Source organism: Centroberyx gerrardi, chromosome 14 (genome assembly GCF_048128805.1).
Source record: "Centroberyx gerrardi isolate f3 chromosome 14, fCenGer3.hap1.cur.20231027, whole genome shotgun sequence".
Lineage (NCBI taxonomy): Eukaryota > Metazoa > Chordata > Actinopteri > Beryciformes > Berycidae > Centroberyx > Centroberyx gerrardi.
The window spans coordinates 17,891,769-17,908,016 of NC_136010.1; the positions used below are offsets into that span (position 1 = coordinate 17,891,769).

Consider the following 16,248-nt stretch of genomic DNA (forward strand, 5'->3'; position numbering starts at 1 on the left):
TTCATGAATTATTGAAGCCTTAAAATGTGTGTTCATCACATAAACATAGGGATGAGAAACCATTGCTGGGCTGTTTCTTCTACAGTCATCTTAACATTTGACCAGAACAAATAGGTCTACTGTAGACACTGAATTTGGCAGCGTTAGTAACCTCACTCGTGCCTTGTCATAAGATATAATCTGTTGAGCTTGTGGATGTGTTTGAAAAGGGAACCGAGAGAGAGAGAGAAAACACACACACATACGCACACACGGGAGAGAAAATGCTTTGTCAGACCTGCTCGTTGAGCTTGGGGTGTGAGGGTCCTTGGTGAATGAGCAGTCTGACGATGCGTTGGTCTCCCTTCCATGCGGCCAGATGGAGGGGGTAGCAGCCCTTGTTGTCAGCGATGTTGGTCAAGGCCTCGTTACGTAGCAGCGCCTCCACCACCTCGCTGCAGACAGATACGCAGCAACAGGTGAAGGGACAGGGCAGGTCAGAAAATGCCAAGAGTACGAACCGCACTAATAAATACACAATGGCCTAGCAGTCAGCCAATCAATAGCTTTATCATCCCAGTGGGACAATTCACTGTGAGGCCGGACTTCATTTAAAGCAGAGCATAAACAGAGCAACTAATAAAGGCTACAACAGGCGTTTCTCCCCATTCCCAGAGCCATGTGAGTCTGATCTACCTGTGTCCGTTTAGGGCGGCGTGGTGGAGAGGGGTGTATCCAGTGCTGTCCACACAATTCACATTGGGGCCTCTCCAGATACTGTTAAAGGAGTAGAGAGGACAGTTAGACCTCCATAACACAGGCACAAACAATACATGCACACACACTAAAGCTGAACAATTAATACAAAAAAAATCGAAATCGCAATATGAACTTCTGCAATTTCTAATCTTGTTTAAGAGAGGGGCGTCCAAAATGGACAAATAAACAAGGTATTTTAGTGCTGCTGGTAATCTTCAGTACATGAATAAAGTACAATATTGGTAAAAACCTTTCATCATACTCAAACACAGCAAATCCTGCAAACTGACGTCTATTTTTTTTAATTTTTTTTAGCAATTTTAAAATTCTAAAACATTTATGACAAGAAAAATTTGTGATGATATTAATTGCAGTTTAAATCGCAATTGCAATATTCTGTCAAATAATCACAATTAGATTATTAACACACACACACACACACACACACACACACACACACACACACACACACACACACAGTGTCCCCCTCTGTAAAGGCTTTAAACTGTGGGTGTGGCTGATTCCATGCTGATTGCTATCTCGTGTCCCAGTCTCTCACAGCAGTTGGCTTTCAGCCCCGTAACACACAAGCACCATGGTTCACATCTCAGCCCAACCCCACCTACACACAGGTGGGGGCGTTCCTTCCTGAACTGTCTAGAGAAATGAGTGAGAGGACAGGAATGAGGAAGCATGGGCCAGCAGCACAGAAACCAGGAAATCAGGAGGGTAAGAAAAAAAACAGTATCACCACTGAGCCAGCTATGTCTAGTTTACATGCAACTCCATAAAACCTAAGCCTGTTCATTCTAGGCTGGATCCTAAAGTAGACCTAGGCTTTTGTCCTGCAGGGCCTAAATAATTCGGTTGTGTATCAGTGACACTACCAAATAGTTATTTAGACAATACAATTAGCTATCAACCATATGGAGCCAAACAATATTGAAGGGAGAGGAGGATATATTAGTGTAAGGTAGGCCCACGCTAGCACTCTCATTCACTTCAGCTGAACTCAGCTGTCAGCTCAGATGGTTTGTTTCTTTTAATTTGCAAAGAGGGACAGGGCGAGGAGGAGAGAGAGAACGACGAGGGAGGGAGTGGGAGGGGAGGAAAGAGGGATGGAGGGAGTAATTAAAGAAGCTAAAGGACGTCTGCCTAAGCCGGAATGCCAGGCCTGGGATACAGGGCACTCTGAACGACTCGAACACATCCTAAATAAATCATGTGGCGAGGAAATCCCAGCTCCAGTGAACCAAACATCTCAGACCAGAATCATTTGCCGCACAGAGAAAGTTGAACATGGGGCCTCACACACGATCAAAGAATATGATAGATAACAAACAATAAATCCATAACACTGACACCCTTGGGGATTGACTACTTTTAGACTTTTCATACATTACGACTTTGGCTTGGATGTAAGCAAGTAACTCGTATAAACGAAGCCCCTGGAGAGGATTCTACCAGGTGAAGAGACAGCAACAATGGCTACTTGCACATCTATTCCACACAGAGAGAGCCTTAAGCAGCCCTAAGAGCTGATCAGACATGCTATAACACTCACAGACACATTATGAATCGATCCAGCGGTATAATCAGTGTGGCGAGTGTGCAAGGTGGGGCAGTGGGCAGGCAGAGCAGGGGGAGAAGGATGCTCTCCTCACAGCATGAGTGGTACTGTACGACTTTGCTCCGACGAGCATATACACGTGGCTCGTTTTTGTCGCAGTAATGGCCGTTTCTGCCCCCCTAAAATACATCTCCCATAATAGCTCTCGGAGCAGCCTGCAATTACACAGTCAGAGCCGTCTCATTAAATAAGTGTCTTAGAGTGCTCTAGCCTGCGGAACAATAGGCCTGACAGAGCACAGACACACAGGGATGCACCACTCTACTAGTCATAGCCTAAGCCATTTATTTCTTGCAGCAGGCCTTCTGGGTCTCATCCTGAGCAAGTCAGGCAGCCATAAAGACACGGGACTTCAGAAGCAGGGCGTGCTAAAAGGAAATGCTTGAGTAGGATAATGTGTCGGGAGGAAATACTGGGGACAGATAGATTTCTGTTAGAGGGGGGGGAAATATGCGGGCTAGGATTAAGCCAGCATCATACATATACATCCTATCCATTCCTCCAACACAACCAGTAGCTTTGTCCATGGCCACTGAACACATCACAAGCAAAAACTGAGACAGAAACAGATCTCCAGTTGCTGTCCTAGATAAAAGAGTTATGTAACAGCTTACAGCAAACAAACAAATAAACATAAACATGGACAGAGCAGCCACTATTAACAAATTTAACAAAATCAGGTGTAGGGTTGTAACAATTACCAAAATATTGCAGCACAAGGAGGCATGTGGTGGGATTGGGCACATATGACATGACTTCCTTCTTTATGACCTTATGCTATTCCTGTGTCATGCAAGTGGATGTCGTCTGGGATGATTTTCTTTTCTGGTGTAAAGAAACTGTAATAGCAATATTGGGCTATACTGTCAATACCCACACAGACTCCATAAATGACAAGAACCTTAAAAAACAATTACAGTTTTTAACTTTTTTAGTTGGACTATGGAACTATGAAAGCTTTTTGAACTTTCTTTGACCAGCCATATCCTGAGACATTTTGGAAGTTTTCCCTTTCCCAATTTTAAAGAAAATGTAGATTATAGGCTAAATTTTATGTTGCCTCTGCAGATTGGTCCAGATTCTCTGCCGTTATGACTATAATTTGTCATAATATACATTGCCAGTGGTTCTAAAATGTTTTGGATTTGCCACCCGGAAGCACAAAACATCATGTTACATCAGCCACATGACAAAAGTCCCCCCCCCCCACCCACACACACAAAACTGCAATATTCCTGCAAACCACACTATTATGTCACTTTCCAGTTTCTATGGTTTTTGACAGTCCTAATCAGGGAAATGGGTTTTAATTAGGCTTGTCAAAATCAATATCATCTCCATGCAGGGAGAGGTGTTTGAGGATATTTGATTACTACATTTTTTTTTGGTAGCCAAAATCATAGCACTTAAATTTGCAATATAGCAGAGTTGTCCGTACTAGTAGCTTTAAGCGTAGCCCAAGTCTCATGTCCTCTGAGCATTTTGGCAGTGTGGCACTCAAGGGCATGAGTCAGAGTGGTGCTCGACAATCCACTTCATCCTCTTACTACGGTTCACAACCAACCTAACTGAGGGACGGAGCTTAGGCCCGTAGCAGGGCAATGGGCAAAATAGAGTTGATTTGGTTGGGGAGGGGGACATTCATGGGAACTGACTGAGGAATTCCTGTTTGAAAGGCTGAGCTAATCCTTAATTTCCCTGAGGGAATATCAGCGGGATGAAGCTGGAGTTTGAAAGAGATTCTGGGGGGCTGTAATTCTGTGTTGTACAAAGCCTGGCCAGTAAGAGAGGAGGAAGGATAATAACATTTCTTCTTTTATGCATTCTCTGCATTAGACTGTTGACGTTAGTCTCATACTGAAGGCATGTTAAAATATGTAGGCTTAAGCAGAAACCCAGCCTGTTTTCTTCTGCAGTCCAACTGTCATAAGACTCAGTTATTAAATGAACAACAGAAAACATTGTACCCCGAATCAGAAACCAGTTTTCATTATGTATTAAGCACCATATTAGAGTTCTGAATGTAGTTTGTCAGTCCATTAGATTAAGTCAAATTTACATTGATAATTTGACCCAAATTCACAATTCACTAGTCTATCAGACAGATAAACAGGGGATGCATAATGCACGATTATGGCTAAAATGATAATCCAGATTATTTTTGCTTGATATTATGATCATGATTATTAATCACAATTATTAGTCTCATTGGTTTCAGTAACAACATTATTTTATATCATAGTACTTTATATTTTATATCTTACATCAACATCTTTACTTTCAACTACAGCAGGCATTGGAATTTGTGGGAACTAAACCCATGATTATACATGTTTAATTATGGAGCCCTAGAGAAAAGGCAAGGCTAAATTCAGTCGTGGGTTTAAGCAAATGAGAACCCAGGTGAGCGTGAGCCCGGTGTCAAATAAACAGATTTGTTCTCCAGCCTATTAGCCGTGTGACCACACTGCCAGGGATTAGTCTAGCCCAAGGCGCTCTGCCCAGCAGTGACTGGCGCATGTCGGCCACGGTCAGGGAAATTGGGCTTAATTATGCATACTGCTGGCGGGTGCTGAAACCAGATGCCCCGCTGCCAAACAGCAGCCCAGCAGGCCTCTCAGTGCCCAACCTGTGCATCTCTCCCCATCACAGAGACTGACAGTGAGCTACCTGCCAGGGTCCTGCAGGCCTGCTGGGGATTACAACTCAACCACAGTGACTTAATGAGCTAAGCATAGAGCGCACAGCAACACACTGAAATCACTGTCCAGACGCCATGTGAGGACTAAAGGACTGCTACTATTACTACATATTAAGGTGGTACACACTCATCATGAAGGTTGTTACAGATTAGAATATAGGCCAACCCATATATTTTTGCTATTTTGAATTAGTATTACAAGGCGAGTAGCACAGAGAATCAAATTAGGCCATAGAATAGGCGACAGAAACTGAAACTAGTCGGTGCCTTGTCACAGCTAGTCTATGACTAAGATTTCTTAAAGCTACTTCAGAAGAGATTTGCTTAATCACATGGTTTACACGTCTGACCATTTAAGGCTAGGCCTTGATTTTAAGGAACTCATGAGAAGCACACATTGCATTATCTTGCCACAATGTTACACACAGCAAAAAAAAAGAGCCTAAGTAAGATTTTACAAAATTTTGCCTTCACAGGCAGCCACAAGAAAGCAAGCTTGAAAATATCAAGGCCAGCCTTAACCATTTCATAAATCCTTATAAAAGCAAAACAGTAGTTGCTAATAAACATTTTAACCAGGCAACTGAAACATATTAATCTTGCTCTAATGTTGCAGCAATAAGCTAGAGATAAAATGGAGCTGAAGGTCTTGAAATGAAGACAGAGACGGCTCACTTGCTATTAAATTATAGTGCACAGCTTTAACATAGGATCTTCCATGGTGGTGCCCATGTGACAGAGCATGATTGAGCCTTCATGGCACATAAACACGCCATAGTGCGCATTTCACAGAGCAACTGTGCTGCAGCAGGAGGTGAGAATAAACTGCTTATGCCACATGCTCTGAGAGCAGAGCAGTCTAATGGGCCCCAGCACAATCAAAATGATGGGCATGAAAAACACCGGTGCCAGGCCGAGGAAATGGGAGGAATACAGAATAAAAGAAAAAAAGAGATAGGGGGAAAATCAGATGGGGTGAGAAAAGACGAAAAACAAATTCAATCACAGCCTTTCAGCATGTCTGTCCAACAAGCTGCCGTTTCCCACACTGATTTCACAGCAGATGCCGCTGCACAGACCCACAAATCTCACCGTCCACACCACCACCCGCATTTTGTTTGAAACAGCAAGATGCTGTTTGCAAGATGCTGTTTAGTTTCAACTAAAAATCTTACCGGATGGATGGGCAGTTATTTTCAGTCATGCTGACAACCCAGTTCTGGAAATAGCACAGAACTTCTGTCTGATCTAGTTTGGGTAGTTGAAGATTTTTTTTCAACTGATGCTGTGGTGTTGTTCAGGAATTTCCCAAACTTCAGAAAATGTTGCAAAATCTGAAAACACAGCTGAACAAGTCATCAGCAATGGAATTCTTTAGCTTGGCCACAGCAGCTTTCAAGGGTGTTGTTAACTTAAGTGTTTGTGACCCCAAATCTGGCTTTCTCCAAACTCCTATGTAGAACACAGGCACACCTCGTTCAGGATATGCTGTGTGTGAAGATCTGAAAGGAGGTGGGCTTCACAACCTGGCCTGCTGCCAGCATACTTAGTCATCCTAAGGCTAATCCAGTAGAGTACCTTATGCAGGAAATGCACAGGAGTAAAGATTAACTTTAGCCATTTTGCTTCTCTTGCATTACGTTTCCTTCACACAGTTTGCAGAAATAGCAAAAAGCCAAAGTGAATTACACATGTTAAAAAAGGTCTAGGCTTAATTTGTATCCTGTGCGTACACATTGAGGCCAATTCCTCTGCTCTGGCTCCAAATACAACATGTTTGAAGTCTGGGGGTTTGAGTGGGGGCTGGCGTGGGCCCAGCAGGTGGGCCAGCAGAGTGCTGAGAGCAGCAGAGTGGGAGAGGGAGGAAGACGCCAGCCACCAGGCCAGACAGCCCAAAATGTCTGGGTCAAGAGGGCTGCTGCATCAGCCAGCATGTGTAGGCCTACATGGGTCTGGAGTGTGGGCCCGGCGTCTCCGGCTTCAGCGCCACACCTCCTATAAATGGGTTCACAAACAGACACACAGCACACAGACAGTGTGCGCCACACAAGAGGACCAGCCTCACCAGCCTTATCTGTCCCATTTGTCCTCTGTTATGAAAAGCTTTTCGCTGACTGAGGTGAAACAGAGGTCACACAAACAAACGTACCTAAGGTTCACTAGAGGTGTTTGTCTGCTACTGAGCTCCCCACAGAAAGGCAGCATTTTCTGTTTGTTTTAACAGTAACTGCAGAGGGATGGACACTATAAATAACTATGTTTTTTCTCAGAACCCACAGTCTTATCTGCAACCAATGTGTAGTAGGTTTCCTGACAAGATTAGTTTCTATTTCAGCCTTCTTCTGGATAGAACAAAATAATTCATTTGGAAAACAAGAAACTAAATGTTTTGTGAAAAGGTGTGTTTTTCCTCTGGAAACTACCAAGAAACCCCTGACCCACTTGGATGAAATCTATGTTTAGCCAAACACTATGAGCTAAAATAAAGATGGGGCGATACTGCGCTGAAGATGTTGTTTGCTCGAGCGGTGGATAGTATGTTTGTCAGTTTCTGCTTTTCCCCCCACACACATATGTGGAATTCATCATGAGTTTAAAGGCACTGCTGGTGAGCTGAGGAGTCCTTGGTCCTTTGCTTTCTCTGACTACACAAACATGGGTCGTAAACATAACACGGCTTAACGTTCACAGCAGAGCATCCCAAACTCAGATGCTTCAGGAATGCTAACACAGTGGTGTTAGATTTCCCAGCTACCGCTGCTCCCTCCTGGGTGGAACAGCTACAGTTTCTGAACTCAGTTCAGAGGTCAAACATTGATGAGATGTGATACTGCCAAGCCTGCTGTTTGCCAAGCTCTTACTTCACCTAGGAATGGTCTGAGGCTCTTGCCAGTGCTGTCAAAGTGGTTGAAACTGCCTTGTTAATACGAAGTCTACCTGTACACACAGCGGGTATTGAGTCAACTTGCTTCAAACTATTGACAGGTACTAAGAAACTCAACTAAGTGAGGGTGACAGCTTCCTGCTCAGAGTCCTGTCATCTGCACCAACATCATCAACATCCCCTGAGATATTTAAGTGACTTGAGTGATTACACAGCACGCCTTCGCACTCAGTGGCTCACACATACACACAGATGAACATCAAATTTCCCAAAGTGGACAAACCAGTCATGCTTGAACAAAGGATAAAATAGTTTAGCATAGCCTAATAACAGAGAAGCGACAATGACATTTTGTTTTGCTTTGTTTTCTACTTCGTCCCACATGCAGCCTGAGCACACAGATATTTTCTATACCACCAGCACTTGACAGTGGCAGGCAGAAGCGTAGCTACATCTTGTAGTCCCACTGGATGGGTCTGCTTGGGATGAGCATGGAGTTGTGGATGGAATCGGATGCAGAGATCTGGAATTGTGCCCAAGCCTCCTAAAATGGTTACCAAGTTACACAAAGTCATAGGAATGTGATCCTAGCTAGCAACTACAGGAATGAAAAAAAAAATATTTAAGAGAAAATACATTTCAGGAGGCCTTTCTGAATATCTTAAACTGATCTCTATCATCAAATGGTGCAAAACAAAGCTCCTTTTGATTCAAGAGCATTAGACTAAATCGGTAGGGTACTCAAATAGGTGGTCCTATTCTAAACCAATGACAGCTCAATTTTCTTTTTAAAACTAAAAAGTATAGAAAACCCCCAGAACAGTCTTTGGGGACCGATATGAATATGAAAAGCCATCCATTCTACGCTTTGTCAGTGGGACAAAGGACACGGCTGTGAATCTGGGAGACAAGCCCTCATCTGGCTAAGCTCTCAGAGCGTCCGTCCAGAACTCCACGCATTCCTCTGTTAATTTCCCTTCAGTGGGCAGGCGCTTTCCCTGCCATGGACCCGTCTTACCTCCGGTCTAGCCACAGCAGCTGGCTGTGTTTGGACAACCTGGGCCAGGAAGTGCAAGCGAGGAGCTCTTCCTGTGGACCTCCAGGATCCAAACAAGTCCTTGGGGCCCCAGCAAAAAATATGTGGGAGAAGACAGCAAATATGTGGCCTTACTTCCGCCACAATCTGGACTAAATTCACTATGAAGCAACAATGTGACGCTGATATAAATGGTAAAAGGAATTAACTTATCAAACCTAATTCTGCGTCAACCAAACTGCTTAGGGTGGTGGAACTATGAAGGTTACACTGTGGCCTTACTTCTAGAGGCGGCCCTGCCCAGCTCGTTTGGCGTTAATAGAGCACCACAGAACAAATGTTGGGGGCAGCGGTGCTAAACATGCTGGGGTCAGTGTCTGTCCCATGGCAACCACCATGATGCAGCCTCCTGGGAAAGCAGACATTCCGCAGAGCAGAGCTGCACTACTCCTGGTTACAAAAACACCACAAGTCTTGACATGCAGCCCATTCCAGAGCAAGAACGCCAAAAATCTAGTGGAAACACACACAACACACCTTCATAGAATAATAATGGCGATTAGATTAGATCACTACTCTTAACAACTGTATAGCCTGTGTTTTGGTTTATATTGTAAACAAGTATTTACTATTGACTATGTTGTGTGCAGTGGGCTTTACACTGTACCCTAGGCCTATTGTCATAACAACATTAGTAATAGGCAACATACACAAGCCTACATTACTGTTTAGGCTACAAACCAACTTACATTGTAGAGATGCTTTACACAAGTGTAAGTTTACATACTTGTAATAACCTGCAGTCTAGCAGGAATGTAAATCACATGCATGACATTCCACATGCTCCCAAATATGAGAACCGACAGGAGCTAAAAGCTGCTAAAGGACACCATCTTTCTGATCAAATCTCCTCTGATATGAGGAAGCTTGTACTTTCTAACCAAGTTACAGACCGATACTGGTTAAGAATAAAAAAAAGTCTCACTGACTAAATGCCTGAGCCACTATGATGATTCACATCAATGCCCTTAAACATATTGGCATTTTGATTACACGTGCTAAATCAAATGTCACACACAATAGCAACAATCCCCCCAGGCTGCTCTGCGGTCAATAATATTGCAACTTGGCATATTCTAAAAGCCTGTCCTATAAGCTCAGGTGTCCACCGGCAACAGGCTTTTCAAAGTCTATACACCACCAGTTAATTCATTTCCTACAAAGCCTAGCCAATCATTTTCCATGGCCACTGTTGCCAAACATTGATTGCCCAAGTCAGAGCGGATGACACAATGGACCCTTCAGTCCGCCCACAGATCTGCGAGGGAGAGATGGAGCCAGCCTTGACTGCATGACATCCCTGAATTGGATTTCCGATTAGAAGGGTTTAATGTAATTACCTCGAGCACACTGTGCAGTCTCCACTGAGTAACACAGCCATGCATCACCTAGAGCTTAACAGTAACACTTGTCTCACAGATGAAGGAGGCAGGCACTGGGCTCCCGGAGGAGCGTCAGCGTGTTTTGATTGACACACATTCCACCTGTATGTGACAAGCATTACAATAAGGATGCAGAGAATTTGTAGGCCTTTGACACGCAGCACTTAGCCTGGCCATAACTTCTAACCTAACAAATTACCAACTATATTTTATTTCTTCTATAGGCAGACCTATTTTAGCCTACATAGCCTAAAGTAGTAGGCTCATCTCAACAGCAGGCTGTCCTTTTCTTTCTTGCCAAGTAAGGTCCTAGCATTAACATGACATAAAGCACAATGGCTGTCTTAACTGTGAGCACATTATTAAAATGCATCACACAAACCCAAAGCGATAACTTTCAGCCCAGGGGAAATGAAACAATCCTGTGGTGGTAAGACAGGGCGTCAACGCTATAATTCAGACAACCTTTGCATGAAAAGATGAAAGGTTATCACTGAGGGAAATGGGAAAAGCTCAGGTAACTTACCAGATCATTCCCTGTTTTATGTTTCACCCTATATCAGATCGTACATCCGCGCATTTAATATGACCCGGCAGCAAAGTTACTGGGATGGTACATGAGGACAAGGCCCACTCAGCTGCCTCTTCATAAGGGGGTGAGGAATTTGGTGCAGTTCTACACCATTAAAAACACTCACCGAGGAGTTAAGAGGAATTATCAAGGCCTTTATTGTCTACCGATGTCGTCATCTTTGGGAAAATACCGGTTTTAGACTTATTGATCTGAGCATCCCCAGGCAGAGATGCACAGATAGCATGTGGGCATGAAGGTGACAGGTCTGTTGACTGTAGTTTGTTTTCTTATCCCCAAATCAGACTTCAGGACTGAAGGAGAAGTGAGTAAGAATATTGTACAGTGATGAAAGACATTGGTGACATTGGTAAAAACCTCGACAGAGCAGCTAAACCTTCCTAACCTTGCACGGTGAGTGCTTTATTGATGTGTAAAACCACACCGAGCACCTAACTTCACCAAGGACTTCCCCCCTCTGACAAGACACTATCCTCACATACTGTGTGTGCCATAGTGACAAGGACGGACTCTGCCAGGCTTACAGCTTCCCATGGTGCAGCTGAAGTAGAGTGCAAAAGCGTATAAGACCTAGGGCTTTATTAAATAGATTCCCAAACACCATGGGATGATGCTGCTTAAAAATGAGCGTCATAACCCATATACTGAGTCTGACAACTTGCTTTTCACTCCAGCTTGAGACTGAGACAGTGAGACATGTTCACCAATACAGACCATTATACAGTGAGTGTGATCAGGTCCACAATGTAAGTAAACAATAACAATAAAAAAAAACAGGCAACAGTACTTTTTGACCATTTTCTAACCAAACCATGGGCTGGTTTGCTGCAAATTTCTACATTTATTTGTTGCACTGATTAGCTGCATGGTCACCTCTCAGGCGGTTTATGTACATTACAGTACAACTGGCAGAGGTAGAGAGGTGGGAGCTAACAAAGAAGCGTGCCATTGCTTGTGCGCTGCACTGGTTAGGCTGTGTTTAGCGAGGCAAAGAAAATACTCAATAGTCAATTGTATGGCTGCAAACATAGGCTGGCAAAGTCATGTCTAAACGATTAAATACCCAGAATCATGAGCTATAACAGCAAACGATGAGACGAAATTAGATACGGCCAAGGCAGTGCTGGCTGGCCCGGGTTTGTCCCCCATTCAACCCGCCTCTTCTCCCCTACCTGAGCAGACTGGAGAGCGGGTGAGAGGAGGCGCCGTGGCCGCCGCTGTTGCCACTTCCACCGGTCCCAGATGATCCGCTGCCGGTCCCAGCAGACTGTCGTTTCCCGGATAAAAGCTTCTCCACGGCGGCCAGATTTCCCGTGCGCGCCGCCTCAAGGAGTTCCTGCTCCTTCCCCATCACGGATCCAAAAAAAGAGGGGAATCGCAGGAGCGGGGAAGAGGAAAGGGGGGTTTGGACACGGGAGCGAAATTCCTTCGCGATCCCCTTCTTCCAATCTTGAGGCGTATTCCCCGCTCGCGGTGTGGCAAGGAAACAAAAGGTCCCTTCGCCGCTGGATCCGTCCGTCCAGCAGCTGCGCTATTCTCCAGGATTTCCCGATCCACGGTGCTGGCGCTCAAGGGGAAAAGTTTCGTTCAGCGGCACCACCAGGCAAACTTCCTTTGGCCAGTCCTCCGAGCCTCGTCCGTCACTTCCTCGAAACTACCCTTTCTGCATTTCCAATCCGAAGCCCTACACACAAACACAACCCCTAGCACCCACGCCCTAGCTGCTTGCGAGAAGACGTGGATGGGCATAAGCAAGATGGTGCCCAGTCCATCCTCTATATAAGACAGGGCAGAGGGAAGGGAGAGGTAGACTTTATATCTATCCGGAGCCTTCAGCTTTTGAGCTACAGTCACATCTAGTGTCCAGAGCTACTTTCTGAACCAAACCTTAAAATGTAGTGGCAGTGGCCACTCCTGTATGTTGTTATCAATACCGAACAATAAAGACTTATATTCACTCCACACAATTACAGACAGAATTGTAGTCAACTATGGTTACCATGACCAATGGCGTAAAAAAGCATTTAACGTGACTGAAATTAAAACATGGCAATTTTACAGTGTAAAATTCCCTCGGTTAGTGTGGACAGGCATTTCTCATAACATCCCATTAAATGACAATTCCATTATGTTATGACTGTGTGAATAATTGTCAAAACTGTACAATCTAATCTCAATCTCAATCTCAATTTGTGACTTGTGTGTTTGGTTTTGCTTAAACTGAAGCAAAATATTGTTGCAATTGTAAAAACATAATTAACTTAAATTCTGATTAATATTTACAAGCTGTATTCATAGTAATATACAATTGTTACTCTCGCACCTGCGTTATCAATAAAGTTCTTACAAAACAGGAAACGGAAGTTCTGTATGGACCGCCGGCGCTAACCAAGGAGGTTCGCTACCGAGTTAGCTTCATGTAGTTAGCGTTAACTATTTAAATAACAATAATTACTTCAATCGCATCATTTGTGGATGTATGCTGAAACTGACTGTACATATTACTGGTATGTCATGTTTTGACTGCTTAACTAGCTTACATCCACCGGTGGGTGGGAAGTTGTTAGCTTGTTAGCTGCTGCTACTTTGTTTACTTGTGTTTATACAACAGAGATACGTGCTTATTAGTGGAACAACTAACGGTAGTAGCCAGCCAAACGGTACTCATATTTTATACGCATATTTTACCATTTACATGAATACCTATGCTGTTGCTTTGTCGTAGCTACCTAACTAAAGTGTTGCTAGCTAGATGGCAGATGGTGTACTTGTCTCGAGCTGACTAGACGCTTGGTTTAATACATCGTTGACCTCTGCAGATCCAGAAGCTGGTAGATTGACTGATAATGGCAGACCCTGCACGGATCAAGACTGAGGCCACACCTGACAGGACATCTTCAACTAACGAGGAACATCCTAAATCAGACGACACTGAAGATGTGCCTGCCACAGTGCATGTTAGCGACGAATCCAAAGAATCCTCCTCCCAAGCTCAGCCCAAACAGGAGGCTAAAACTGTGAGTTGTGCTGCAGCATCATTTCCCTAACAGAGGTGGGAGCGGGGTTGAGGAAACCATTGATTGGGTCTGTGTTTCAAGTTAGGTAGAACAAGTCCCAAGTTCCATTGGGTACATCAGTTTGAGTTTCAGCAACAAGCAAGTCAACTGAAAAATTGAGTAATTGAGTACTTCACTACAGTGCGGTATTAAGAAAATGTATATACAATCTACATTATGAGTACAAAATAGGCCAGAAACATAGAAAATTTAAGTCAAAGTCAAGTCTCAAGTCATAGTAATGCAAGTTATTTTCTCCCCTCAAGTCATCAAATTGGAACTTGAGTCCAAGTCAAGCGAACAGTGCCTTTGCAACATTCATACGTGTCTGAGTGTTTTTACAAAGGATATCTCATGTTTGTCTCGTCTTGTTCCCGCTCTGCAGGAATCAGTGGCTGGAGAAGATGAGGAGGAAGGAACCTCGGGCCAAAGTCCTAACAAAAAGCTGAAGGTAGAACCAGAGAAGAAAAAGGAGAAGCGCCAGAAGGTTGACGAGGATGAAATACAAAAGATGCAGTAAGATTGCGATTCCTAAGCAAAGAGATGATCAGTTTGATATGTAAAAGCACCTGCTGAAGTCTCAACCCACTAAACACCACCAACATCCCTTGTCCTTCTTGTGTTTTCCAGGGTTTTGGTGTCCTCCTTCTCTGAAGAGCAGCTGAATCGCTATGAGATGTACAGACGCTCTGCCTTCCCCAAGGCTGCTATTAAGAGGGTAAAATGTTTATGAATATTGGCAAAGTGTGTTTCTAATTCGTGTCATTGTTTATTGGATTGATTTTGGATTTTTTATTTTTTTTTACTTCTAGCTGATCCAGTCCATAACAGGATCATCGGTGTCCCAGAATGTGGTGATTGCCATGTCGGGTATTTCCAAGGTTTTTGCTGGGGAAATTGTTGAGGAAGGTGAGTGGCAAAGATTTTCAAAACTGATGGCTTCCAGACTAAATTATATCTACGTTATTTGGTTGTCTTATTTTCCTCATAATCATGGTATCATGTAGTTCAATTGTGTTTGTTTTTGCCTTTACAGCACTGGATGTTTGTGAGAAGTGGGGAGACACGCCACCACTTCAGCCCAAACATATGAGAGAAGCAGTGAGGCGGTTGAAGAGCCGAGAACAGATTCCCAACACCAAGTACAAGAACATCCTCTTTCATTGAGTCACATGCCTCTTAGATTACATGTGGATGGACAGACTGCCTGCGCCAAATAGTGGTGACACAAGATGTGGACAACTTGTCGTGAAGCCACTATAACCTTGTGCTGCAGCCAACTAGGCACAGACTGTATTCTCTACTAACTTACCTAAGTCATGATCAGTGATCGTAGACGAGATGAAGAAGTTTTTGGCATGAAGACAACAGAGAAATAAATTCCACCTTCCATTGCAGCACTGCAGAATTCAACTTTTGTTACTGTTAAGATAAATGCTTGATACAGTCTACATTTCAAATGGTTTCAAATGATTCTGTATATTAATGTATTATGGGTTGTAAATATATATTTTTATTCTGTGACATGAAAAGCTGGATGATGTTTTATTTTGTTCTTGTGCCTGTAGTGAAAGTTGATTTTGTGCCTCAATAAAAGGTATTTTATAGAACCGGGGACCTTTGGTAAAAGTTTTTTCTTTTGTTTGTATTTTTGGGCAAACTGTGTGCTTATTGTTCAAGTTGACATGGTTTGAATTACAAATGCGTACTTTATACTATTTGATATTTTTTATTGCTACATAACCACACCTAGGACATTCTAGTTATGATTCTAAATTGAGATTTCTAAAATGTTTGAATCCAAATACAAATTATAGAAGAAACAGAAACAGTTTTCAAGGTAAAGAAATCTCAGCTATGATGTAAGATGACTCATTTAGCACATCTTCTAAAATTGGTTCAAAGACATTTCATGTGGCTCATGAGCCTAGAACTGATTGTCAAATTTAATTTCGAAATGTATAAGGCCTTTTATTTGGGTTGAACTGATCTAGACATCTAAACTGAGGATCTCATGAATATGGAAGACTCGTGGTCTGACTAATGCAACTAAAAACGTTATGAATATTTTATGATACTGATTATACTGTATACTGTAGGTGCAACAGATATTTTTCAAAAACATAATTCACAAACATGCATTCACAATCCACCAGTTATCAAATAAAG

The 16,248-nt window shown here is 43.2% G+C and overlaps 2 protein-coding genes across 10 annotated transcripts in view; one reads left to right on the top strand and one right to left on the bottom strand.

Moving 5' to 3' along the window:
• anks1aa (ankyrin repeat and sterile alpha motif domain containing 1Aa) overlaps positions 1–12,728 on the bottom strand; it is a 66,870-nt gene extending 54,142 nt beyond the window's left edge. For all 9 annotated transcript variants that reach the window (XM_078288074.1, XM_071894535.2, XM_071894539.2 and 6 more), the window contains exons 1-3: positions 12,196–12,728; positions 676–756; positions 278–434 (exon numbers count right to left, since the gene is read on the bottom strand). In XM_078288074.1, coding sequence (XP_078144200.1) covers positions 278–434; positions 676–756; positions 12,196–12,374 — 417 coding nt within the window. In that variant the 5' untranslated portion in view covers positions 12,375–12,728. The remainder of the gene's footprint in view (positions 1–277; positions 435–675; positions 757–12,195) is intronic.
• Positions 12,729–13,379: 651 nt separating this feature from the next.
• taf11 (TAF11 RNA polymerase II, TATA box binding protein (TBP)-associated factor) lies at positions 13,380–15,917 on the top strand. Its single transcript, XM_071894620.2, has 6 exons — positions 13,380–13,530; positions 13,843–14,040; positions 14,465–14,595; positions 14,710–14,797; positions 14,892–14,988; positions 15,116–15,917. Exons 2-6 carry the CDS (start codon positions 13,870–13,872, stop codon positions 15,244–15,246), a joined length of 618 nt encoding a protein of 205 aa, XP_071750721.2. The 5' UTR covers positions 13,380–13,530; positions 13,843–13,869; the 3' UTR covers positions 15,247–15,917.
• Positions 15,918–16,248: the final 331 nt, after the last annotated feature.